At 39.7% G+C, this 25,967-nt stretch overlaps 1 protein-coding gene across 1 annotated transcript in view; it reads left to right on the top strand.

Annotated features, from left to right (window-relative positions):
• The window catches only part of EHD4 (EH domain containing 4), a 28,533-nt gene extending 2,812 nt beyond the window's left edge, over window positions 1-25,721 (top strand). The window contains exons 2-6 of the mRNA XM_075712882.1: window positions 4,591-4,767; window positions 9,625-9,722; window positions 17,444-17,856; window positions 21,905-22,069; window positions 24,604-25,721. Coding sequence (XP_075568997.1) covers window positions 4,591-4,767; window positions 9,625-9,722; window positions 17,444-17,856; window positions 21,905-22,069; window positions 24,604-25,140 — 1,390 coding nt within the window. The 3' untranslated portion in view covers window positions 25,141-25,721. The remainder of the gene's footprint in view (window positions 1-4,590; window positions 4,768-9,624; window positions 9,723-17,443; window positions 17,857-21,904; window positions 22,070-24,603) is intronic.
• The last annotated feature ends 246 nt before the right edge of the window (window positions 25,722-25,967 follow it).

The following is a 25,967-nucleotide window of genomic DNA, read 5'->3' as shown; positions in this document are numbered from 1 at the left end:
TGATCTAGCAATGACTGAATGTCTCTGGGGAGTAAGATATGCAAACAAACGCTTCCAGGTTTCTAACAGCTTTTCTGTTTTTTCACTTGATGCTGTTTATCCTCTTTGCACTTGGAACAATGCAGTGAAACCGGCCAGTTTCACTGTCTAAGGTGTAGCGTGGTGATACTGTTTTATTCGAGTGTCTGACAATGCTGACAATTCAAACAGACATATCCAGGCTCAAATGTTAATACTTGTCTGATTGTTTTAATGGGTGGGAGGATGGGTGACGGCCAAATGCTTATCTTGTGTGTGAGCTGCTTGGCCTTGCAGCTTCTGTAATTCTTTCAATTTCTCCTGGCTGCTATAGGGAAAGAAGTGGGGAAAGGAGGGACAGGAGAGGAGAATTGTAGTGTATGGGAAAGAGAAAGAAGCTGGTCAGTACAAGTTTGTAATTGCTGACCTTTTTCTTTCCTTGTAACAATGCATTAAACTAATAGTCTAATAATGTTTAACTTGTTAATAACTTTTCTATTTTAAAAGTGTAGGAGACTGACTTTTTTTTTTTTTAAAGAACTTATCAAGTTGAGGAAAAACAGAAGTAAATTCCTCAGCTTGCTAGGCTGTGCTTTTACTTTGCTCAGAGGTATTACTTGGAGGTTAAGATGGTAAACTTCCTTCTGTTTAACTCAGCCAGAGCTGGGTTTGTGAAACCACCCTTTTGTATGCATAGTATCTGGAGTCTCAAAGTAGCGTGCAATCGCTTGTATGGCAAGAATGGGCTGCATCTATTTCTTCTGGGTGGAAAAGGTCTCTCTTAATTTCTTTGGGTGCAAGATGGAACTTCTTTGTTTCTAGCTCTACATTAAAGTTTTATTTGAGTTATTTGGAGCAGAATTCTTACACTAAAGCAAACATCTGCTAGTTTTGTTGTGTTAAAAAAAAAAACCAACAGTGTGGAGGATTTGGTGCAGTATGGAAGTGAACAGCCTTATGAAAGGAGACTTGAGTCTGTCTCCCCATGCATCGCACGGTATCCCTGCCCAATGCTGCTCTGTCCAGCTCACCTGTGTTTGTGCGTTAGTATGGCTTAGCTAAAGCATTTAGACTTCTGATGATTATCAGTATCCCAAACTGAGTAATCTTTGCTATCTCTGGAACTTTGTAAACCAGTTTCCCATTGTCTGGCTATAGATCTTGCAAAGGAACATAGATGAATGTTTATTGGCAAAGCCCAAAGGTTATAGCCCAGGTAAAAACAAAGGGAGAAGAGTCAACAGGATGTCTGTTGTTTGATCTAGACTGTCTCTGGGACACTTGCTATTTTTAAGCATTCTTCCTGTGAACCTTTTTGAACTCCCTCTCTGCTGAAAATTCCTGAGAAGGGCATGCAGTTGCGGATGCTAAAAATCCAGGTATTTTCCTGTGTTAAGATAGCAGACCGTAAAAAAACATTTGCGGCTTTTCAGTGTATAGAAGACTGCTCATCCCTTTTGTGTGCCTAAGTGAAACTGGTATTTTCATGCTGAGAGGAAGTGTGATACAGTTTGTACAGCCAGTGCTCAAGAACCAGGGTTTATTTTAGTCAGCACTGATTCTTGATGTGCGACTGGGAGCTAGTCTTAATGGAAAATACCTGCCTTGCAAAGTGTTTCCTGTGTCTATTGAATAGCTGTACCAGGCTCAGCACTGTGACTGTTGGGTGGGACTTTGTATTTGGAAGGAGATCTTGCCTTCCTGGATTGTTATCACTATAAAAGCCTGGGTTTTAAAGCTGCATTTGTGACATTAACTTGGAAGTATCGCTGCAGTTCAGTAGCACTTTATTCTTGTTTAGTCATTTTGATAAGCAGCTAATCTGAATTTGCACTGTTGAGTTCTGAGCTGAAAATAACAGTTGTTGGAAATCCTGAAAGGTGCTCCATACTTCCAACTCTGTGTCAATTCTGCAAGTGTTACGTGTGCAGCAACTTCATGAGCAGGCCATGAGATATGGTTTTTTAGTCATCTGAAAGACCACCACCACTGAATGTGCATAACTATGCCTGGCAGGCTCCTGAGCTTACAGTGGATAGCAATTGTCCTATTACCCTGGAGGTGTCCTATCCTGCATTCAGATCCCATCACGTAGTTTTCTGTGACGGGATCTGGGACTTCTCTTGTGTGCATTTGATTCAGTATAATGTTCTTTACTGATGCTCTGGGAGCTTCTTGCCGTATGTGTTGCCACCTTATGAATTGCTGTCTCTGTCAGCAGGAGTCCGGGAATGACAACTCATATCAAGAGAAGAACTTAGTGAGGAGTCTCATAGAGATCCTTCCCCTTTTAAAAGAAGGGCAGTCAGGAATAGCAGAATTGAGAGACTTTGACGTAGAACATTTTGTTGTGGCAAGTTAAAAAATCTTATTTTAGAAGTATAATTGAACTTTCAAAATCAATGCTGTGGATAAGTCCAGTATGGCTTTAGTGAAAAATGGTAGTGGCTCTTGTGAGTTAGCCTTTGCATCCTGCTTTAGAGGGCTCTAGTCTGCAGTGGTGTTCTGTGAGGAGGCAGGAGCACACTTTTGTGTTTCGGGTGTTTAGCTGTTTGCTACAACACTTGAAAGTCCTGGGTTTCCATGCATAAAGGGTTCAACTGCTGAGCTATCAAAGGAGTTTTGTCTTCATTTTGATACATGATCTACTTTGTAAAGATGAGGGATCTGCTGCATTGTACACACCTGCATGTGCAGAGAGGTTTTAGTTTCGGGTTTTTTCCTTTTGGAGAGGGTTAGTTTTATTTCCCTGTTACTGTGCATTAGGTACGGCTTATTCTAGACGTAAAATAAATCAACTTTGGCGTGTTCTGGCATGACTGTTCCTGTGTTCCTCCTTTTCCAGTTTTTAGCATTGGCGTTTTTTTTATTTGCTTGTTTGGAAGCAGAAAGCTGCAGGAAATCCCATGTAAATAACTGTTCTAGGCTTTAAGCCTCCAGATCATAGCTTGAGCTAATTGGAGCCAGTTTGCTAAGGCTAGTGGAAAAACATCTTTGAAAAGTGTAGTATATGTTAGTTCCTTAAATTCAGCTTCTGTGCACTGATCTGTAAAGTCTGTGAATGTTTGGGTATCAAATTTAAAGACAAACAGAGATTGTTCAGCAAGTACAAATACTTTGTAGAATGTTTTTTTGCAGCAAAAGCAGCCTGCAAGTCCTGTCAAATCAATATTGGTTTATGAAATGATAGCAGAACAGGCATAGTGCTGTTGGATTAAGGGCCAGAACAAACCTATTATTCAAAGACCAATGTTAATACAGATGTGCTCAAATCTAACTAGTGCTGTCATTGGATGTAGGACCATCACCTGTGCCTGGAGAAGAATTTTCATTTAAATCCAGCTTTGGTTATGTAAAAAGTTAAATTGTAGTTGGTTAAAATTGTGGGTTTTTTTAAGAAATCCAGGGTGACATGGAACCCATGGAATTAATAATTACAAGATGAGTTGATTGGGGAATTTTAATGCTCCTGTAATGTCAAATTACAGCATACTTAAAAACAATTTGGTCTTAGTCTTGAGGTGAACATTTTCAAGATGGTGCTGTTGTGAATGAGGACAATGGAGCCCGTGCTTTAAAGTTAAGCAGGGTTGTCTGCTTCTGTTTTTGAAAAGTGGCAGTTATCATAGTGTAGGCTGGAGGAACGTTGTAAGCTGGAGGCTTGCTTGATAGGCTTGGGGCTTCTCTTGCTTCTCACTTGCCTTCCAGGAAGGGATGCAGACAGCCTTTTTCTATAAATACATGCTCCAGTTCCATGAAGTTTTAGCATTTAAATACTCACGTCCTTCGTTTGAGACCTTGTTTTCTGGAAAGTCAAGTCTTGGTGTATCAGACTTGGTCCACTGAGTATGTGGTGTCTGCATCTCTGCGTGGGGATTACTCAAAGGGGGAGATGCAAGATGGTTTCTGTTGGTACAGCACGGCCTGACTTGATGCCTCTTGGAAATACGTTACTGTTAGGCCTCAAGTTCTGCAGGTCTGACTTAGTTAACAATTACTTTTTGATACACGTGTCAAAAGAAGAAAATCCTTTCCTCACTTCCAAACAGATGTAACTGTATTGTCTCATAACTGTGTTATCTCTGCCTGTGGTAAGATGAGTTAAAGTTAGTAAAGGCATACTGAGTTCATTGAAGGGTTAGATCTGTCAGCAAACTGACACTGCTCATGTGCTCTTCCAAACCTCGCCCTTTTAGTACCAGCAGCACTTGTAGAGGCTTGAAAATACACACAAAAGCAGCAATGTCTTGTAGTGTAACCTATAGCACTGGGATCAGTGGCAGAAGCATCCACTTGAGTGGTTTAGGTGCTGCAGTTGAGGGAATACTTCCATGCTGTTTTTGTAAAGGGATTTACTTTATCCTTTTACCTAGTTGTGAAAAACTGGAATTTAGTTGTGGGGGTTTTTCTCCCCCCTCCCTAGTTAATGGAAATAATGAAATGCAGGAAAATGTAATTTTATTATTCTAGAGTGTGTATATCCTTGGGAATTTTCAAGTGAATTATAGGTATTTGCTTTTGCTATAGTTCCCAGTCATTTGTTCTGTTACTTCATGTATTCTCCATCTCTAGATACCTGCTTGAACAAGACTTTCCAGGCATGCGGATTGGTCCAGAGCCTACCACAGATTCTTTTATTGCCGTGATGTATGGAGATTCAGAAGGAAATATTCCTGGAAATGCCTTGGTCGTTGATCCTAAGAAGCCGTTCCGCAAACTCAGCCGCTTTGGAAATGCTTTCCTCAACAGGTGAGATCTGTTTGCTTGCTGTCTTTTGATTTTAATGTTTAAATTTCTACTCGATACCATCTTCAGGCATCAATGTTTTTTACTAAGTTTTTTCTGCTGTATTTGTTTTGAACAGCATGGAATAAATATTCAAATACAAGCAGGAGTGAATTTAAAAAAAAAAAGGCAGTACTAGGTAGGGTAGTACTAAAAAAAAAAGGTAAGGAGTGTTTATATGTATTCAGTTATCAGAACAGAAAATCATTGTGAAAACCGGTTCACAGAAAACTGCTGAAACGCTCCACCATCTAACTTGTTTGTAAGGCGTTACGCTAGCTGGAACTCAAGATCAGTTTGGGCACCAATTTCCCTGCTCAGTAAAACTGGTAGATTAATACTCTTATTAAAGACTACCATTCAGAAAAGGAAGAGTTCTTTTCACTTTGATGCTGTCTTGTTCCTTTACAGTGGTCTTGCCTGAGGTCTTGGTATAGCTCTTTAAAGTTGTGAATTGCTGGGTATGTAAAAAGGCCTACAAGAATGGAGAATATTTGAATATGCCTCCTGGATGAAATACATATTCAAGCTGTTAAGTGTTTCATTTTAACTAGCTGGTCTTCAAGCAGTCCCATAGACCAGGATGGTAGCATTAGCTTCTGGGTGGCTGCTGGGTATTTCCAAAAAGGGGAGAGTTGTTTAGGGGCTGAGAATATTGGGTAGCTTAAGTAGCAGGCTAAATATTTCCAGTTAAAAGTTATTAATAACTTTGTTCTCATTGTGTGAGCAATCACTTTGTTTTCTTCCTGTATTTGATGGTGGCTTGACATGGAGGCTTGGTTTTGCAAGCCAATTAATCTAAATTGGTTCTCTTTTAACAATAAACTTTCCTGTTTGGCTGATAAACAATGGCATATGTGTTAAAAGTTTGTCATGTACAGTCTTATCTCTTGCTGTGCTTATTCACAGAAGAAACTTTATAGCTGCTTATAGTTGGCTTGGTTATCACTTTGCTGAGAGATAAGAGTATGTGCTGTGGGAAGCTGTGGTCAAGTGCCATTTTAAATAAACAACTGGTGGTCCAAGACCCCTTTCTGTGAGATTATTGGCTAAGTCTTGTCCTCCAGATCACTGTTCAGTTTCTGTCTTTCCCCACCATTGTGTGCTCTATGAAAAGTTAATATAATTATACTGTAAGTAGTATTTTGCACAGTATTCAGATATTGACACAGAACATGTAATAATACTAAACGTTTGTTTGGATGAATGGGTTACATAATTTTTTGGCTAAATCATCTGTCTAACTAGTTGTGTCAGATCCTGAATCTTAGGCAAGCAAGATTATTTGCTAGCTGAAAAGATGTACGTTCAAAGTAACCAACTAAATTATTCCAGTTCTTTTGCTGACTGTGGTATTGTTATATTGCAGTGCTCTAAGCATTCACGTTTGCTCCTTAGTTTTGCAGCAGAGATCTAGGTGCTTATATTCCCCTAGCACCACGCTTTGTCTGCCACTCTGATCGAATTGCTGCTTTTTCAACACTGTCAACTCATTTCTCTTTCCTACTTAGCCTAAGACATTTTCAACTAGGTATTATTTCATTATCTTTGAGTAACTTTTCCCTGTTGTCTTTACCTGTGATCATACTACATATTTTGCTTTGCCTTCTCTCATTTGCCATACTGGCAGTGACAGTGCTTTATACCCAATGTTACATTTTTCACTCCTGTCTTAATATATTTCTCTCTACTTCTCTCTCCCCCTCACCCTTGCTTTTGGTTTTGGTTTTTTTTTTACTGATTTTACAATCCTAGTGTTTTGTTTTGCGGAAAACTTTAAGGTATTACTTTTACAAGGCTATGGACGCTTAGACTATGAAGTCAAGTGCCCTTTTCATCTAAATGTAACATAAAGGAAACAGTGACTAAGGTAATGGAGAAACTAAAACCAAACAAGAACACAGAAGCACAGTCAAGGCTTGTACTTACTAATTAGCTGCATTAATTTATTGATGTTACCTTGCCTCTTTTTTCTATGACCCCTTCTTATTTCCCCCCTGTATCTCACTGCTTGTCATAGATGTCTCTAAGGCTCCTGAGTGTAGAAACTTGTCTCTTATTTCTCCTGTGTACTTCTAAGGAAAGTTGGGGGGGAAGGGGGTGGGGACAGGACCTAGTGTGCCCTTGGGTGCTGGTTAAAGTAAGTGAGGAAAGAATATTGCAGTATACCAGATCACGGAAATGAATTGGCACTGCTGAGAAGAAACACATGGTCCCGCTCTATTCTAGTGGGTATCTGAATGGACACACAAAGGAGTATAAATTCTTACTAGATTCTTTGAGTCATCCAAAATGAATCTTAAAAAAAAAAAAAAAAAACAAAAAACAAAACAGATGAGTACAAGGTGGTTGATTTAATTTTTGCAAACAATGTAACTTATTTTTGCAAGGATAGTCTATAATATTGCTTGTTTTCTTTAACAATAGTTTTATAATCTGAAAAACATGACAGTATCAAAGGTCTGGTGTGTCATAAGCAGTTACAGTCATCTCATTTGCACAACTGTTTTTGTAACTTTTTTTTGTGAAGGTCTGTTGTCATTTAGGTAGATAGTATGTAGTTTTGCTTTTTATGATGCAGCACTTTAAATCACACTTCATACAGGTCATGTAAGATATAGTGGTTCAGAGCCAAGTCTCAATGTCAAAAAGAGATATTCAAATACAATTAGCATTACAGTTTTAAGTTGTCTGAAATACTGGTTTGATGTAATTTTTAACCCATCTGTTGTCTTTAGATTATGGATGTATTCTAAAAGCTACAGCCAGTTAATTCCAATTTTATCCTTCTATTTCATATCCTTTTCCTATATATTTTCCTCCTTCCTTGGCCACTAATGACTGCTGCGACGATTGCAGTATCTTTACATTTCTGAGGCCTGTAGTTCTCTATTTTCTTGCATGGCCTTTTCCAGCTGTCCCAGTTTGGGCGATGCCTAAGTCAAAATACTGCTGTATTGTTCAGCTGGAATAATGGTGCCCGTCTTCCTGTAAGATAGGCCTAGAAACATCTCAGTGATACTAAACAAGTGCTGGGCTTTCTAAGGTTGAAATAAAGTGATAAGGAAAAACATATATGAAAATTCAGTCTTCACACTTCCAAATTTCTGAAAGCTACTTCATGTTGTACATACTAGCGATGCATTTTTTTGTAATGGTCAGCATGGTCAGATGTATTTTCTTTGTTGTTTATGCACATCCACTATGCTTCCACAAAATGTGTTTGCTTTAACATAGTGTCTCCTCTAAGTTTTGGAAAGTTTAAAATATGTTACTGTGTTCAATAGTACCTCACTGCTCTTTCAAAAGCATCTCTTAAGCTAGTAGAAAATCAGCCTTAGTGGAAGAGTTTGCTTCAGATATGCAGTATTTTTTACACCTGGTGTTCCACTAAAAAAAAAACAAAAAGGATGGTGCTGTTTACATACCCTAAGGTTTTATCAGGTGAAGATGGCTGCTGTTTCCTTATCCCCTCTTGGGTTTCAGGGAGAGGCGTAGCTGATGCTGCCGTTCCTGTTGTACCCAAGAAGGGGTGCTGTGTGCTTTTGTCGCAGACTCCTTGATACAAGATCACCTGAAAAACAAGGTGAAGAGAGGTGTAAGGACTTTTTTCTTCCTGATTTCCTTGGAATTATCTGGATCGTTACCTGTCCAACAATAGCTTCCAAATTTTGATGTATCTTCCATTTTGTATCTGATATTTGGCTGCCTGAACTCTTCCTAACTCGGATTGTCTTTGGTCTTAAGGTTCTTGTTTGACCTTGGCACGGTTAAAATTTGCTGTCTGTGATGCCCTGTTTCTTGAGGTAGTGTGCCTTCTAAAGCAATGGGTTAATGCAGGGTGGCCATCTTACAGCCTGAGCCTGCAGCTTAACCCTGTGCTAGGCTGCCTCTGGGCAGCTTCACAGGAGGAGGGTAGCTTATGTTGTGTGCTTGTTAGGACAGTCTTCAGCTGCTACCCAGTAAGAAGATTAAACGCGTATGCAAATCTCTTAAAGGCAGTTTATGATGAAGGGAGGTGAAGTTCTTCAGTCATGAACTATCCCAGAAGCATCAGAGTAGTTTGAACTTAACACACAAAGTGTTCTGCACGACTCTCAGAGGCCTCGTGAATTATTTTTTTTTCGTAATGCCACCATTGAATTTGTCCTCTGTTGCAGCAGCAGGAGGTTATTGTTTAGAGCATGCTTTGTGTAATTTGAACTCTTGGTTCTGGCAGCGTGAAAGCTTTTGCTCGGTTTGTAGGAGAAATACTGTTTTGAGTCATCCGCAAGCCCCACCTAAGGAGGGTGGTGGATTAGAGATGGGGACTGTTCAAATGCTGCCAGAGTGGGTGAGAGGGTGACTTGCCAGTGACTGGAGTATCATCAGTATGGCTTTCTGCCTGCTTCCCTTTTCTTTTGAATCTCTTTGAATTTGGTCAAAAGTTGGAGTACATGAAGAATTGTTTCTTGGCATACTAATTTTGGTCCTAGCCAAATGTTTGCTTTATGGAGTCTTTAATGTTGCATATATGGCCCATGTTGTCAGCTCTTGCAAAATTTGGAATTTTATCAGCACTTAGACATACGGTTTTACAAGGTTTTCCTGTGTTTCCTTTTTGATGACAAGCTCTCTGTTTACATTTTGTTTTCTTAAACATATATGGTTGCCAAACATAGGGGTTCATTAGGACTTGAGAAACTTTTTTTTTTAAAAAAGTCTCACTTGAGTATTTCTAAAAGCAGATACATAAAGGGGAGCTCTCAAGGGACAATCTACATGTGAGCTAGAGCTATTGTTAATGTGGTTTGGGTTTTTTTTTCCCCTCCTTTCCTGCAGGTTTATGTGTTCTCAGTTACCTAACCAGGTACTGAAGAGCATCAGTATCATTGACAGCCCTGGCATTCTCTCTGGAGAGAAGCAGCGCATCAGCAGAGGTGAGTTGCAGGGCTTGAAAATAACCAAGCTTGCTATTCTTGCTGTACTGGACAAGTCATCATCCTAATCTATTGGGGGCCTGTTTTAGTGGTATTGAGGTGTGGTGTGTAGCAAACTGCCTTACTGCAAGGCCTATTAAGCCCATGTTTTAAGCCTGGATGCAGGGTGTGGAATTTTTTCTCTTGAAAACTGGTGGGTTGGAATTTCTCTCATTCTGCTACTATGGCTGCAAATGGCTATGGTTGCATAGTCTGTTGACTAATTAGTGCTTTGATGCTCCTGAGAAAAAAGCCTTATTTCCATCATTTTAATTGCTTTCCACAAAGTAATAATGAATAGGCTCATATATATACTATTGAAGTTCACGAATGAAGAAATGTTTCATAATAGCTACAGCTCTTCAAGGTGGTCATGTTGAAAAAATGAGGGGGTTGGGCTATAAATAAGGTGCTTTTATTATAGGCACAGCTGCTAGTGTTGCTTCTTAAGGTTGCTCAATCATGCCATAATATAATTTTCAGTCAAAAGAGTTAAGGTAGGAAGGGGAAGAGGGAGTGAGAATATTTTTAATAAAATGAAAATTCTGCAAAGAACTGAACCCTGGTTTTAACATGCTGTTTGAGAAATTAGCCTGTCTTTGAGAAACTATTAAAACAACATAATGTAAATTACTTTCTTCCTTGTTTCCTTCAGCTGCATTTAAGTGCATGTCAGAGATTTCTGTGGAGTTGTAAATGGTAGTGATCCGGTGTGTGGCTTACACTGCCCTCTGTTTTCAGACTTTTGCCTAAGAAATGGAAACTTGTGTGTTTCATGTCTGTGGGAAGGGAAATAACCAGTTCTTTAACATATCACACCTGGGATTTTTTGAGGAAATCCTGGAATGAGCACAATATATGGCAGCTGTGTAACCATAGTCTTGTCTTTACATTGCACTGACAGAACAAGAGACTAACTTCTCAGGACTGTGTTCTAAACTATGCTTGCTTAGTAAACTGATGTACTACATGTTTCTGGATTCTTTGTTCAGTGACAGAATGTGGGGGCTTCGTCCTCTTTATTGCTCATACAGTCATGTAAAGCATTCATCATGGGGAGGGAGCTGTGTTTTCCTACACATGATACATTGGTGAACTAGTAGAGGTGAACAGCATAAGTGCTCTACATCTGTGCAAGCAAAGGCTTGAATGTTGTGAAACCAGATGAGTAAAACAAATACGGCATGTTGGCACTCTTATTTCTAGGCAGAACTAACCAAGCGTATAACTAAGATCTTTAATCCTGAAAAATCTTCTCATAAGATGTCCACAAAATGTTTTAAGTCTCCGTTTACACAGAGAGTCTAATGAAATCAAAGATGGTCTTAAATCTCCTACTTCTGCTTCTCCTTTGTCGATTTCAGCTCCCTTTTTCCTCCACCAAGAAAAATTAGGTGCATCTTGCTCCCTCTCTGCTTCTTAAATAGAGGGAAAATGATTCAGGTATATCATACCTGAATGATGCAACATTCAGGTATCTGTTGCCACTTTCATAACAGTGTGGATGTGAACATGAAATAAGCCGAAAACTAGAGCATCATATTAACATGCCACTGAAAAAGTGAGCAATTGTGTGACAAAATTCAGCACCATTAGGGATTGTTGTGGAAGTCCCAGACTTCATGTGTGGGACAGAGTTGTGTTTCACTCCAGGTTATGTTTCGCTGGTAGTTCTGTGTTGCTTAAAGGACCATGGCTCTTCACTGCCATCTAGAATTGCTCTTGTGACTTAACAAAACATACGAGTATTGTTCCTTTATCATTGAGAAACTCTGTTTCTTGATGGTATGTGCCTTATCAATTGTTTTTATGGCCTAGCTGGCCTGCCCTTTGGTATCGCAGACTTTCACCTACGTTGACAGTGCTCAGTGATAACCTCAGACTGGTTCACAGGCCTTAACTCTACTGGTTTGCATTTCATGATTTTTTTTTTTCAATGTGTTAAGGGTTGTCTTGAATAGGTAACTTGGCATAGTTCTTTTTCACAAATGTGGTTCTCGTGTATGCTGTTTAGCTTTAACCAGTGTGGTTGTACCATAAATAAGGTTTTGGGAGTCAGCTGGAGTGCTGTTCTCTCCGTGCCCCACTCTTGCAGGGCAACTGCTGCCAAGGTTTGGTTTAAGTTTTCATATACCTAAGCATCAGCATACATGAAGTACCTACAAGTCACTGTATGGACCTATTGCATGCACCTATTGCATGCTCTTATGATTAGGCAATACAGCGCTCACCCATGTCTGAAATACTGCATACATTTCCTGTATATGACTTTTGGGCTGCTTATGCAGTTTCCATACAGGTGGTTTTATGGAGGACACAGTTGACTTGTCCTGTGGTGCTGCACACAGCAAGGCCTGTCTGACCTGCTTCCTGAAGGAGTCAGACTGACTTCAACATATTTATGCTACAAGTCTAATTTAGTACATTTTTGAAGTTTGAGATGCTTACTTTTTAAATCACTGGGTGCAAATGTAAGCAGGATTCTACAAGATGTTTTCTGCTGTCCCTAAGTGTGTCTCTGTCGGAGAAGGTTCTGTTTGTACACCTTCAGACCAACAAAGGGTTTTGCCTGCAAAATGTGTGTTGTTACCCCTTAAATTCACTGGCTGCTTCTCACTGAAAGAGGTTGCTGCTGGTGTGCTTTGCTGTGGGAACTGCCATTTCCTTTCACTGTAAATGTGATGGACTTAAATATAGGGATGCTTTTCTGTCCTTGCCAGGAAAGCTCTAAATATACAGGGTGATTCTTCAGAATTTCTTTTCTGACAATTTCACCATATTGTATTTCAAAATTTTATAGTTCAGCAAATTTTTGAAGCTTTTTGTTTCTTTCTATTTCTCTCTTAAACTTTTGTTTTTCTTAGGAATCTTGCTGCTATTTTCTAAGTAATATATACAAGATGAGATTTTTCATAATTCAGTAATGGAATATGACATTTAATAACACCTGATAAGTATTCTTAGATGCTTTCTTTTCTGCACATTATTGGTGTCTGTTCATAACTGAGTTTTTAAATTATCTTTCTAGAAGTTTAGCTTCTTTTTAGCATTGGTGAGCAGCAACTTTTCTTATTGGTGATGTTTTAATGTGTTTGATGGAAGAATAACATTACAGGACCTCAGTGTAAAACCTTCAGTCCTTGCTGTTCGTGGTTTTTTCCATCTTCCCGTGACCAACTGCTTAACTATTTACCTATGAATGGGTGTAACACCTGCATAATGATAGAATTTGGCAGGTATCACTAGGAGTAAGGTGAAGCCTTCTGAGACCGATAAAACAATCAAATGTTAACTTTCAGTTTTAAAATGCAGGAAAACAGTAAAGGGACTATGTAAAAATACAGGATATGCACCGCTTCCCATGTTTTATTTATAACTCTGGAAAGCATCCTGACCATGGATGAAGGCGCTGATGGCTTTCTGAAGGGTCAAAAATACACACAGAGTGCAGCATTCAAAGCTGTCTCTGTTGACACGCCTTTGCCACTCCTGGTGTCTGCAGGAGGATGTGCCAGAAGCTTCCTGCCTGTCAGTTCAGGGGCTGCGTAAGTGGCTGGAAGAGAATGTGCAGACATGTGCCAGCATTGTCCCCGGTCAGACAATGCCTGCCCCTGTGCTGCTTCTGCAGCATCACTGGTGACGTTCACAAAGCCCATGTCAGACAGAAATGTGTGTATGGTCTCCAAGATTTTGAAGGAACAATGAGTGTAAGGTGAGGAGCAAGGAGAAGCAATATCTGGCAGGGTGTGGGGAGGAACTGCTTTTAGAAAGGGAGGGGAAGTTTGGTTCATGATTGAATGGCATGAAGGCAAGGGTTTCAACAAGTATGGGGAAAGAGCTCAGAGGAAAATGGAGGATGTTGGTTAGCTTGCGTTTTTAGAACTGGAGTTACTTAAATACAGGTAACTCTCAGTTCAATCTGGCTTGTGAAAATGTAGTCATGGATTAAGGTGATGTATATTGTGTCAGGCTTTCCTTTGCAGTGAGACACTGTACATTTACATTCTCCTTAGGATTAGTCCACCAGCAGGAGTGCAGTGAGTGTTTTCCAGGAGTGCTGGATTGAGACAGGCTTTCATTCGCATAACTGGAAACTTCCACCCAGACAGCAAAAAGTGCATCTTTCCATGTGGGACTGAGCTCCATTTGAAAGACTGGGAAGTTTAGATGCTCGCCTGTGGCAAACCATTAGAAGAACAGCAGATTGGGCAGGGGGGAAAGGCTGCTCTTGTGCACGTCCAAATTGTGTGTTGTAGCCTTGGTTGTGTGGTACTTAGACAGCAATGGCAGGTAGGATCGCTCCAGCACTCTGCCCACCCCGGTTGATCTGGTAAGTGGGTACTTTTCCCTGGGCTTGGAGGCTCCTTATCACGGCATTTGTCTGAGAGATGCCTCTCTTCTGTGGAAGCCCCAGGGGTGGAAGAACTGGACACTCTGCCTGTCTGTGCTCACAGCACATGGGTGGAGTCCATCAGGCCCCCCTAATTGTTTTCTGAATTGCAGAAGCTTTGGGAGATGGTATTAGAGAAGTCAAAAATGATTTACCTTGGTCCCACAAGGGAAACACAAGGGAAAGCCTATCGTTTGTTTAAATCTTTATTACTAACTGGCACAGAAAATTGACCCACGCTCATACTGCATGATTGCACAGCTGTATCTTTGAGTATGGCTGGTGGCTGTCATGCGTGGGGCGGGTACTTTGCTAATGACACGTGAGGGCTCATGATCATTCCTCTTCTCAGTATTTCCAGGGCTGGTAACCGCACACGGTTTCTCTCCATCTTTTTCATCTCTGCTGCATTGTTTCATTTTGTTCTCCTCTGTGGTCTCTGCTCTGTGGATTTGCTGCTTACCGCTGTCCCTTAGCCGGGTACAAAGGTGACCTGTGACTTTCTAATACACATTTGCAAGTAGATGTTGTGCCTGGTGAGACATAGATCCTCAGGCTGGATGTAATTGCTGACATCAGTCATTGGGAAAAAACCTTTGAAGAAATAGCAACAGTAGAGCAGCAAGAGGCTGAGAAGTATCAACGCCAAATTTTTTTTTGTCAAGTTTTCCAAACTGATCAGTGTTGACCTAGTACTGCTTAACTTTGGAAGCCCTAATCCACACAGGTGCTCTGTGTGACAGGATCCTAAATGTGTTGTGTCTCAGTGCTGAAATACTTAACCATGTATCACTTCTCTCTAGTTCAGATACACTCTAACGTGCAACCACTGAATCTGTGTATAAAATAAGTGCACTTCTAATGAAAAATTTTCATTAAAATGAATAGATTTTTTCAGATTTTTTTGAGGTATTTTTCTTACCCATTTTCAACAAGCAGACTTTTCTTTCTCAAAGCAAATGCTTCATTAATATTTAATTCATATTTAAAAAATTTCTTGCTAGTTAATGTACACTTGTTTTTGCAGTTCAAAATCCATCAAATGTGTGGTGGGAATTTATATATTTATTTAACCAGCCTTATAAGTCACCTTCTTATATCCATTTGTGGAAAACTTAATAGAATTTAGCTTGCTTCATTTTGCAATTTTATGTATTTCACTTCAAGCGTATTTCCTTCTACATGAGAGAAATCAGAACAGGTTATTGCGTAGCTCAGATTTGTGTACTGTTGCAACTATGTCGTGACATGCAAGTGACATATAAGATCTCACTTCTCTCTTTCTTTCCTGCTAAATTTTTATAAATTATTCATACTGGTTTTGAATGGATTGCTAGTGTGAAGTGAAAAGAGTTCTATTCCAGCTGTGTTTTGTGCAACTTTCTTCCTTGCCCCCACCTTTCATCTCACATTCAGCCCTTCAAGAACTGGTCACAGGAAAGAACATACCAAAGCAGCAGTATCTGGAAAGGGGCCGGATTTTGCATTCCTTGCAAAGTAATCCTTTTAATAGGAAGGGTTATGTTGGCTTTTTTTTGTTGTATAGCTAGTTAATGAGTCTGACCTGCATCCTTTTGGATCCTAACTCCTTTTTAACATAGCCCTCTCCTTTCAGTTTGATGTGTCTGTGCTGGATTTTTAGTGAAGTTTTATGATCTCTTTTTTTGGGGGGGGTGGGGGAAGACAGGTAACTGAGCACATTTTCTTACTATTAACTAGAATTTCTGGGTTTCATTTCATATGCTATTTGTAATTTTTAAACAAAAGATTTAAGACTGAGTTCTTTCCTGTGTTGCTAATCATGCACAAGTATGCTCCCTGACAAATCTGGAGTTCACCATTTTTTCCTATTACTTCCATGTATGTCTGCTTTTCTTGATGTTGGCCCTAGGCAGGTTCTACTGGAAGGCAAAAAAAAAAAAAAAAAAAAAAAAGCTGATTGGTTTCCCTGTTAAAGACCAACAACTTGAAGGTATAATAATGACTTGACCCAGCATTGTTTTAAGAAAAGCTAAGCAACTTTACAATGTCCCCATACCCTTTTATTTATACTGTTTAAAAGGTGCTAGGCAGAATGAGGAGTGGTGAAGAGTCTTTTGCTTGTGTGTGGACCAGGTGTATGAAGTGTTTGGATAATTGGCTCATGTATGAGTAGTCTAAGTGGGCTTTCTTTGCTGGGGGATTGGAGGTTTAAAGGCTTATCTTGCACAGCTGAGAAATGACCAAAGACACCCTGGAGGGCTCACTGGAGGTAACTGAGTTTTCTTTGCTGTTGGCATTTAAATATATGCCACTGGGAGCAAAACTGTTGATTTTGTTTGGGTTATTTTACACCAGTCCTTGCATTTTGACTGCTCCCTCTTTTAGCTCGGATTTGTTTCTGAGAGGAAGAGGAGCGGTGGGATGTCAGCTCCCAGGTCATACCATGCTGTTCCTTACTCAGACAAGATGAGTCACACCCATGCCAAGCCCAATGCCACATCACTAGTGGTGACTCTGTGGATTAAATGTGTCACGTATGAATAAGGAGTTCCTGAATACTGTTTGTTGTGTGGTTTAGGTACCAGCTGCACTTACAAAAGTGTTCAGACAGATGCTACGAATAGGCTTTCCTTTAGAACATCAAAAAGTTTGTTTCAGATGGTCAGAAAGGTCACTGCTCGTGTTCTGTAATCTGTCATGTCCCCAAAGCCATCAGCAACACAGGCACATTACTTGTAAATTGGCTCTCTGAGTCTGCTGTGGCAGAAATAACAGCAAGGGTTGCAATGCAAGGAGAGATGAGTTTGGAAATTGCTTTAAAATCAAAATATTTTTGGTTGCTGACTTACACTGGAGTGCTGCATCTGCACTGTTTTCCTTGTTATTACAGATAGGCAGTGCTACCAAAGTGGCCAGTGTTAACAGTGATGAAGAGAGCTTGTGATAAAAGCCTCACAGAGCTGCTTAGCTTGGGTGCTCTGCTGGAGCCAGAACTCCTGGGAAGAGGCAAACATGGGTGTGAGATGATAACTCACAGCAGCACAAAAGATAGTGACGTAAGAGATGGATGCAAGGTTGAGAGAAAGGCAGTGATAAAAACAAAAGGCAGTAATAGTGAGACTGGTCTTAAGGAAATGTAGGACACATTTGTCCTGACCTTGTTGTCCACAGACACTCTCTTCCAGGTAGTCCGTCTCCTCTATTCCCCCAGGTAGATGCTATGATCCCCTTGTTCTCTATCCACAGCCCTACCTTCTCTGATTCTCGCTTTTCTGAACAGTAGGACTGTAATAGTGTATTCTTCCTTCAGGCTATGACTTCTGCCAAGTCCTCCAGTGGTTTGCTGAGAGGGTCGACCGCATCATCCTCCTTTTCGATGCCCATAAGCTGGATATATCTGATGAGTTTTCAGAGGCTATTAAGTCATTCCGGGGCCAGGATGACAAGATTCGAGTGGTGCTTAATAAAGCCGACCAAGTGGACACACAGCAGCTGATGAGGGTCTACGGTGCACTCATGTGGTCCCTGGGAAAGGTAATCAACACTCCAGAAGTGCTGCGGGTCTACATTGGCTCCTTCTGGGCCCATCCTCTCCAAAACACAGAGAATCGAAGACTCTTTGAAGCTGAGGCACAGGATCTTTTCAAGGATATCCAGAGTCTCCCGCAGAAGGCTGCTGTGCGGAAACTCAACGACCTCATTAAGAGGGCAAGACTTGCAAAGGTAAGAAAAGATAAAAAACCTAAATTAATTGAATGAGCAGTCTGTTCTGTCTCTTTCAGTGTGTCCTTTCTCACCCTTCCCAATCTTTCTCTACCCATAAACTGTGTTTTTCAGTAAATGGATTGAATTGTCAGTTTTTCAAGGAAGAGGTAGCCACTCAGGATATAGAAGCAGTTAGGAGGAAATCGAGACTTGTGCTGGCATGCCTCCCTAACTTTAGAGAAGGGATTTGATGCTTTTTAGGCCATTAAAGCTCTTGTTTGCTTGGCAAGGGAGTGATTCCAGCCCCCCCCCCCCCCCCGCCTCCCGACACTGTGCAGTGAGGTAATCTTAATGTTACTTTTTGGAGATAAACCACATTTTTTAACAATAGCTGGCATGTTGAGAACACATTAATAAACAAAAGAAAGAAGGAGGCAAAAAAACACAACCAAAACTATTCACATGCAACCTTCCGTATGGTTTTTTGCATGTTAATGCCTTAATGCATACTGTCAATCAGCTGCTGTGGAAAAACACTTTGACTAAATGCATTTACATTATACCCCAGAATACAAGACTGATTAAAAGCCTCACTCTTGCTGAAGCACAGTTGCTGATGAATTGGTGAGGTGCTTGTGCATTAGATTGAAACTCTTGAGACTCTCAGATTATATCTTCTTCGTTCCCAGTCACAGAGATAGTTGGGTGATACAGACTTTGTGTCATCATTTCCAGAAAAACCCATCTCTCATTATCCAGGAACATGAGTTATGTGCCCCACTTGTAAGTAGCCCCTGTCACCGTTCCCCGTGTTTCCAGCTATGGAGGGAGTACACGCATTGTGTGCAACTTACAGTCACTAACTAGTGTGTGTGGGCAGGCTGTGTGTGACAATGCTGTGACTGTCTACAGCTGACTGTTGAAAACCTGTTTAATTTTTTTGATAGGTCTCTAGTTGTCTTTGAATGAGTGGATGTCACGTTAAAGCTTTGTTAATTGTCACCAAGTTTTAATTACCTATTTGTAAAACCTTCTGGTTATATTTTTACACTAATCTTCAGACTCCCTGCTTAACAATGCTAGCTTCATCTCTCCTTTCTTCTCCCAGCCTGACTAGAATAAGCTTTGGTTGCAGTCTGAAATACTTCTTTGCCTGTTTCTGTGATTCTGCAGTGAGTTTCTCTTACTGTAGCCCTGCAGCTGCTGTTAGAATAATAGTTAAAAGCACTGCCAAGCTTCTTTTTGTTTTGAAAAGCTCAAGAACAAAATGAAAATTGGTGATGCAAAAATTACGATTTGTCATTGGAAAATTGGAAAAGAAGGAAAACTAAACTCAGAAATGCATGGGGAGAAAGCTGGTGGTACCAGACCAAAATTCTAATTTCCTATGCAGTTATCAAACAGAATGCGAGTGGAGTTAATGCAGTTGTCTTGGAACACATTTTCCTGTGGACTTCTAAGCAAAAATGAAGAGGACTTGCACTTACATTGATATAAGAATAGTCGTGCGGGGATATTTACCACTTCCTGTGTTGGCTTACTTAACTCTCTGAATACGGTGATACGCTTAAAGGTTTTTTTGGGGCCTGAGCTTTAGGGCACCCTGTAGCAGTTGCTTCTTTGAAAATTTCATTTAAAATCACGTTCCTGATGACGTTGTGTTAAAAGTTGCTACAATCCTAGTCTGTTTTGTGGATGTTGTTGGCAGCTCTTTGCTTTCATTTGTTACAATCATTCTGGAAGTGGAAAAGTGTCGCGTGGATCGTCTTTAGGTGTTCCTATGTAATGTAAAATAAAAATGGATAAAGATGAATACAAAATACAGTGCTTATAGGGTATGCTAATTAGACAGCTATGGAAGTGGAATAAACTGTTTATCTGCAGGAAAACAGCAATGTAGTCTTTCTATCTTCCAAACTGAACTTAAAGTGCCAACACTCAAAAATCATTTTTACAGCATTGCATGGTATTTTTTTTTGTCCTATTTCTATGCCACTCTGTTCTTAATCTCTTCTAAAACATGTACAGTAACTGAAAACAAAAGCAAACTGTTAACTCGCTGTCAAATTTGGGCATTAGGCTTTTTCTTCTTTTTTCTTTTTTTTTTTTAAAGTCCTGTGACTCACTATCCCATTTGGAAGATGAGAACTGTTCTTATCTACAAGAAACACATGTGCGTACTGACAGACCTTAGACCACTTAGCATACACATGTGAAACTGTTAGTGCTTGGGAACTATAAACATACTTTTCTGGTTTTGCTAGAATTATTATTTTAAACATACGATCCATAAAATTACTTACAATTATTTATAAACCCTCTTAGAAATATCCTTGTTGAATCAGTTCTGTCATTCTGGAGAAATACTCATATCTTCCCTATTAGAGAATGTCATGGTTTTATGCAGAAACCTTGCTTCTTTATGCTGGTGGTTTTTTTTTTTTTTTCTTCTCTGTAGAAATTTAAATGTATCTGCAATTAAAATGCATGCACTCTTTTTAGATATGAGGAAGTGATGTGTGAAAGTTGTGATGTTAAGACATGCAAATAAAAACTGGTTACACCATTTTTCTTTAAAAACAAAGAGATTTTTTTTTTTCCAGTTTCCAGTAAGCCTCCTAAATAAGTAAGGAAAGGAATGGGAGAGCACTTCCCCTGTACAGGTTTGTACAGAATACTAAAAGGCACATTCTGTCATGTTTTGATTGGTATTAAGTATAATACTTACACCACATCTACATAATCAGTTTTTTCTACTGATGCTTTTTTGTGGTAGTCTGTCTTCCCCCAGTCTTCAAAATCTTAGGTTTTTACTGCTCAGCGGTTTGGTAGACATTCTTATTTTTTAACCTTTTGTTTTTTTTCTGTGTGTGAAAATTGTAAGTAACTTCTGTTTTGGGAACAGCTGCATCCTTTTTTAATGAAGAAGGACCTGAGTTCTGTAAAGATTTATCCTGTTGTGGAGGTCATTTGGCTTCAGTGGTCCTGGCCGGGTCAGAGCTTAGGAAAGCACTTTGATTATGTCAAGCTGTGATAGACGTGCATTGCTTCTAAAAGAAGGCTGCCCTTGCACTTCCCTCTCGCGTGCAGAACGAGTACCAGTATCCACACAATGAACTGGATAAGTGAACTCACCTCAGTTAAGAGGTGCAACCACTGCTTCTGTCCTGGACCTGATCACTCGCTGTGTGACCAAGCAGATGCTTTTGGTGGTGAAAGGTGGTGGGAGGGTGGTAAAGAGGAAGAGATGAATGGTTCAGGGTAAGGATGGAAGGAGGGTGCATGGGCACACTGGATGTTTTGATGGCAGTGCTGGATTATCTTGATCACGGCGATGGGAAACTCTTAAGAGCTCTGCAAGTATCAGTGTGTTTTAGGACTTGCCACCCTAAGTTAATGTCTTTCCTTAAATGCTGGAAAGGCTCTACTTTTCTCCCTAAGGCTTTGCAAGGCAGCCATGGCATGCTGTTCTTATAGTATACTGACTGCTCTGTCATCCTCTGGTAGCTGCATAAATATAGATTATAGGTACTCACTTTTCTGGGAGTAAATACATAGGGATGCACTGTCCCTTCAATTAGATAGCCCTGCCACTTAGCATACCTGATTACTTGAGGCATTATCCCATTGCTTCCCACAATAATTGGCAAGGCAAATGGAGTTACAAATCTCTACTGCTGAGACAAATGAGCCAGTATGGCTGGTGCTCTGTGTATGAACCATGCACATAGTGTCAGGACGTGGTTCTGGGGCCTTGCTTTTTCTCTCACTGTTGGTACTGATAGATGTTGTACCATGCTTCTCCTTAAACTGCAAGTGTACAGCTGTATTTCTTTTAAATGTGTTTGCTTTCTCTCAGCCCCTCAAAGGAATGCTGAAAGCAGCAAAAGCTAGTTGATAACTGTTCATGTAAACATGAAGTTCCAGAAACAATCGTTGATAATATCTTATTCTTGAGCTGACTTAGGGAAACATTATTTCTGTTTCTTTTTATGGCCTGGGTGAAGAACACTAATGTGGAGTGTAGATAAACAGTAGTCTTGATTTCAGTTTTGCTTCTTCTTAGGTTCATGCTTATATCATCAGCTATCTGAAAAAAGAAATGCCCTCTGTATTTGGAAAAGAGAACAAGAAGAAGGAACTGATCAACAGATTACCGGAGATCTACATCCAGCTGCAAAGGGAATACCATATCTCAGCAGGGGACTTCCCTGAAGTCAAGAGAATGCAGGTAAAATGATAGTTTATGGTTCCACTGAAATAATGCTAACTTTCCAACAGGATTGCCAAATTGGAAAAGGTAGGACAGAGTATCTTGGCAAGTTTAGGGTCTTCAGCAATAGAGCAGCTGAAATGACCATCAATCGTGTGTCTGTTATAGGGCTAGCATGACTTGGAAGCAGTGCAGAACAAAAAAAATTGCTAACTTGCTTAGTGTGCATCCACTGATACAGGACTATAGAAATTGCCATAAAGAATCAGACCTTCTGTCCTTTTAGTCAATATTTGGTCCCTCATGGCAGATAGTACTAAAGGTTTTCTGCAAATAAAATGGCAGCAGACATGGGTTAAACTTGTTCTTGTTTTGTGTCCTAAATGTGGGTATTTATATTGCTTTTGTAATGCTATCATATCCTTGTGTAGGTGAAGGTATCCTTCGTCACATATTATTCATTTTTACCCTACTTTGTTCTTGCTCTTACTGTTTCCCAGCGAGTAATAAAGGCAATATGTTACCTGAAAAGTCCAGCTTAAAACCTATCTCTTCTGAAAAGGGTGCCTTGCAGTTTTTTCCTGTCCTTTTGAGCTTGTATTCTATGAAGGAGAGATAGAAGTTCTCAATTTATACTCTTATTGTTAAATTTTAAATACCTTTTGTCTCTTGTTCCTCTTTTGAACTTTATGCAATCTTACTACCAATTTTCTGTCCTTTTCTCACCTTTTTATTTCTGTCCTCTTGATTTGAGGTGTGTTGTTTAGAGAGTATCCTAGGGAAGAACAGCTAATGTTGTGTTAGCAATGCTTTTCAATTTATTCCTCAAGCCTCAGTTTGCAACTTTTGGGTCTCTGATCATAGGCTTCTTAAATGGCCTTTGAATTAGAAGATAATTCAGCTTGGAAGTTGAAGAACATGAGATGAGGAGCCTGCAGTTTGGTCTGACTGTGGGCTAGTCATGAGTGTGGTGGAGGATGTTTTCCAGACTGACACTTGCATATCATTCTGACAATTTATGTGGCACACTTACACCGCTAATCATAAAGAGTGATGCCTGGCTTATGAACCTATCTATAGGGATGCACAAGTTTCTTTTATGAACTACAATATTTAACTTGGGAATCAATTATTGGCATGAGACAGTAAATTATAGACGAAGCACAAGATCTATTTCAGCTAGGTTTTCACAGGCAAGATGGTTGGAAGAATTTAATGAGTTAGGCTTTAAAAGGGGGTTGTGTGGAAAAAGTTGACTCTTTCTTCCCTTGCCACTTTTGTTGGTGATGCAAAATGAGAGAATGAGAAGTGATCACTTGTCAGTTTGAAACAAAATTTGAAGGGAACTTGATCAAACTAATAGTGCATGTTGCTAAGCCTCAGCAGCAGATGGCAGCAAATATATATATGAAAGATCAGTCACTTCTCACAGTTTTCCTCCTCATTACATAAAACAAATCTGTGCCAAAACATATGGCATATTTGACCTTTGCTTTCTAAGATTTATTGCATATCATAAATTTATATTGATCAGTTGCCATAAACCAGGTGATTGTGTATAAATGTCACCTGAACAGAGTGATGGTTGTTGGTTGGTGGTTTTCCTCGAAGAAATCCAAAGTTCTGTGTGCATGGGCAAAGCCACTTGGCCTGAGCTTCAGGTTTCTTGGGTTCATATCATTATAGTTCCAGTATATATGGGAGCAGCTTCCTGAGGTGATAGATGTGATTTGTTAAAGCAGTTTAATACCATTTTCAGACAAGTTTGGGGGGGTTGTTTGGGGTTTTTTTTTTTTAGCAGTTTCCAGTGTAACTCTCTCTTCCCAGTTAGCATTTTGCATGTAGAAATGATTTAATAATTGCCTAAAGCATTTTTAGTTTTCCAGCACTCTGGTGTAAAACATGCTTGGGCTTGCGTTGGAATAGCACATATCACCTAGTCAAACATCTCTGAGGTTAGTAGGAGTTTATGTACAAGATGAAAACTTGTCAGGGACCATAAGACTTCATGAGTTCTGGCAGCACTTCTATAAAAATGCTGCTGCTATCCCAACTCAACCTTTCTTTGTTGGTAAAGAACACTTCTTCATGACTGAACTACAAACGAGAAGTTTAATGTATAAAATCAGATCAGTCCTGCAAACTCTTGGATTTATTTTTAAATTTAAACACTTGCATAAGTGCCAGCAAGAATGAGGACCTACTTGCATGCTTTTTTTCATGTTTTGGAAGAAAATCACCAAATGGAAAGTTATTGGGTAACATTCATCAACTGCCATGTTTTTATGCATTGCCATTTTGAAAATTGTATTGTAAATGTAATTTAATAGAGAAGCTCATACGCTATTGCAAAATTGTCTTAGTGTGTTTGATCAATATATTTGGTGTATGGTACGTATATGTCAGGTTTGCTTTTCCTTCAAGACGTGTTTCAGTTATGGAAACTACTTCAAAAGATAACAGATTATTTTAATTTGAAGCCCATTCTTTAACCTCTTCAATGTATTGGAAATGTTTCTAACTGCTGTCGCTGAAACCTTTGTCATTGACAGGAGCTGTTGGAGACTTGTGACTTCACTAAATTTCATTCTTTGAAACCAAAGCTAATTGAAGCTGTGGATAACATGCTGGCCAACAAAATTGCCTCCCTGATAAGCCTGATCAGAGAGGAAGAGGGCAATATGCCCACAGAGATTGTACATGGTGGAGCATTTGATGGCACCATGGCAGGACCTTTTGGTCATGGATACGGAGAAGGTGCTAAGGAAGGAGCTGATGAAGACGAATGGGTTGTTGCCAAAGACAAACCTGCTTATGACGAGATTTTCTACACTCTGTCACCAATCAATGGCAAAATATCTGGGATTAGTGCAAAGAAAGAGATGGTGACTTCTAAACTACCCAACAGTGTCTTGGGGAAGATCTGGAAACTTGCAGACTGTGATGGTGATGGGATGTTGGATGATGAGGAGTTTGCATTAGCAAAACATCTCATCAAGATTAAACTGGATGGATATGAACTGCCTGGCACGCTACCTTCCCACCTGGTGCCACCGTCTCACAGGAAACCTTTCCAGACAGCAGAGTGAAAAATATAAGGAGAAGAATGAGGATTTTGGAAATCTTTCAAAAAACGTGTTGAAACCACCAAAATTTGAAATTAGGCCTAGGTCCTTAAACCTCACAGTGCATTTCACACAAGTTACTGAAATTAGAAGCATGGTAGCAGCAGGGAAACATTTGTGTAGCTGTCCCTGCTGATCTTCACTCAGACATGCTTATCAGAAGTGCCTTGTATAGATCTATTGTAAGGTGAAAATGTTTTTTGTAGTCCTGCTTCCATATGCTTTACAACCATAAAGCAGAAAAAAACATGTATAAAAATCACTGACCTTCACCAAACCTAAATATTTATCAACCAGAAGTTTCTCCAAACTATTTTAAATAGCACAAAGAAGCTCTAAATGTCAAATTCGCCTGCCTATGCAAGGAACATTTTCTATGCTAAAAACATACTTTAGGCATCAAGTGAATGTCAGCATCTCTGTGGTTTAAGAAAAGGCCTATATAAAAGGAAATTTTATTTTTGTTCTTTTTATAATTTAATAGGGGGTTAGAAAAAGAGAATAGTAATGGGGAGTGTGTTTTAAATGCTGAGAATATGAGCAGACTTGTTGTTTTAAAACTTTACTGATTATAGGTAGAACTGCAAAATATTAAAATGATTCTTTCAACTGTCATCATTGTGTGTTGTTATCGGAAGAACTGCTTCTTCCATTTTATACACCACTACATACTCAGTCTTATCATTAGAAGAACTGAATCTCCTTTGTTCCTTGGATTTGGAGTTCCTTTTGAGGTTTCAGGTTAGCTGCTCTGCAGACAATAAATTCCTGAATTGTTCAAAGTGAGAGCA

Source organism: Pelecanus crispus, chromosome 6, assembly GCF_030463565.1.
Source record: "Pelecanus crispus isolate bPelCri1 chromosome 6, bPelCri1.pri, whole genome shotgun sequence".
In the NCBI taxonomy this organism is placed as follows: Eukaryota; Metazoa; Chordata; class Aves; order Pelecaniformes; family Pelecanidae; genus Pelecanus; species Pelecanus crispus.
The sequence above is the reverse complement of the archived record's forward strand: the minus strand, read 5'-3'. Positions and strand labels throughout refer to the sequence as shown.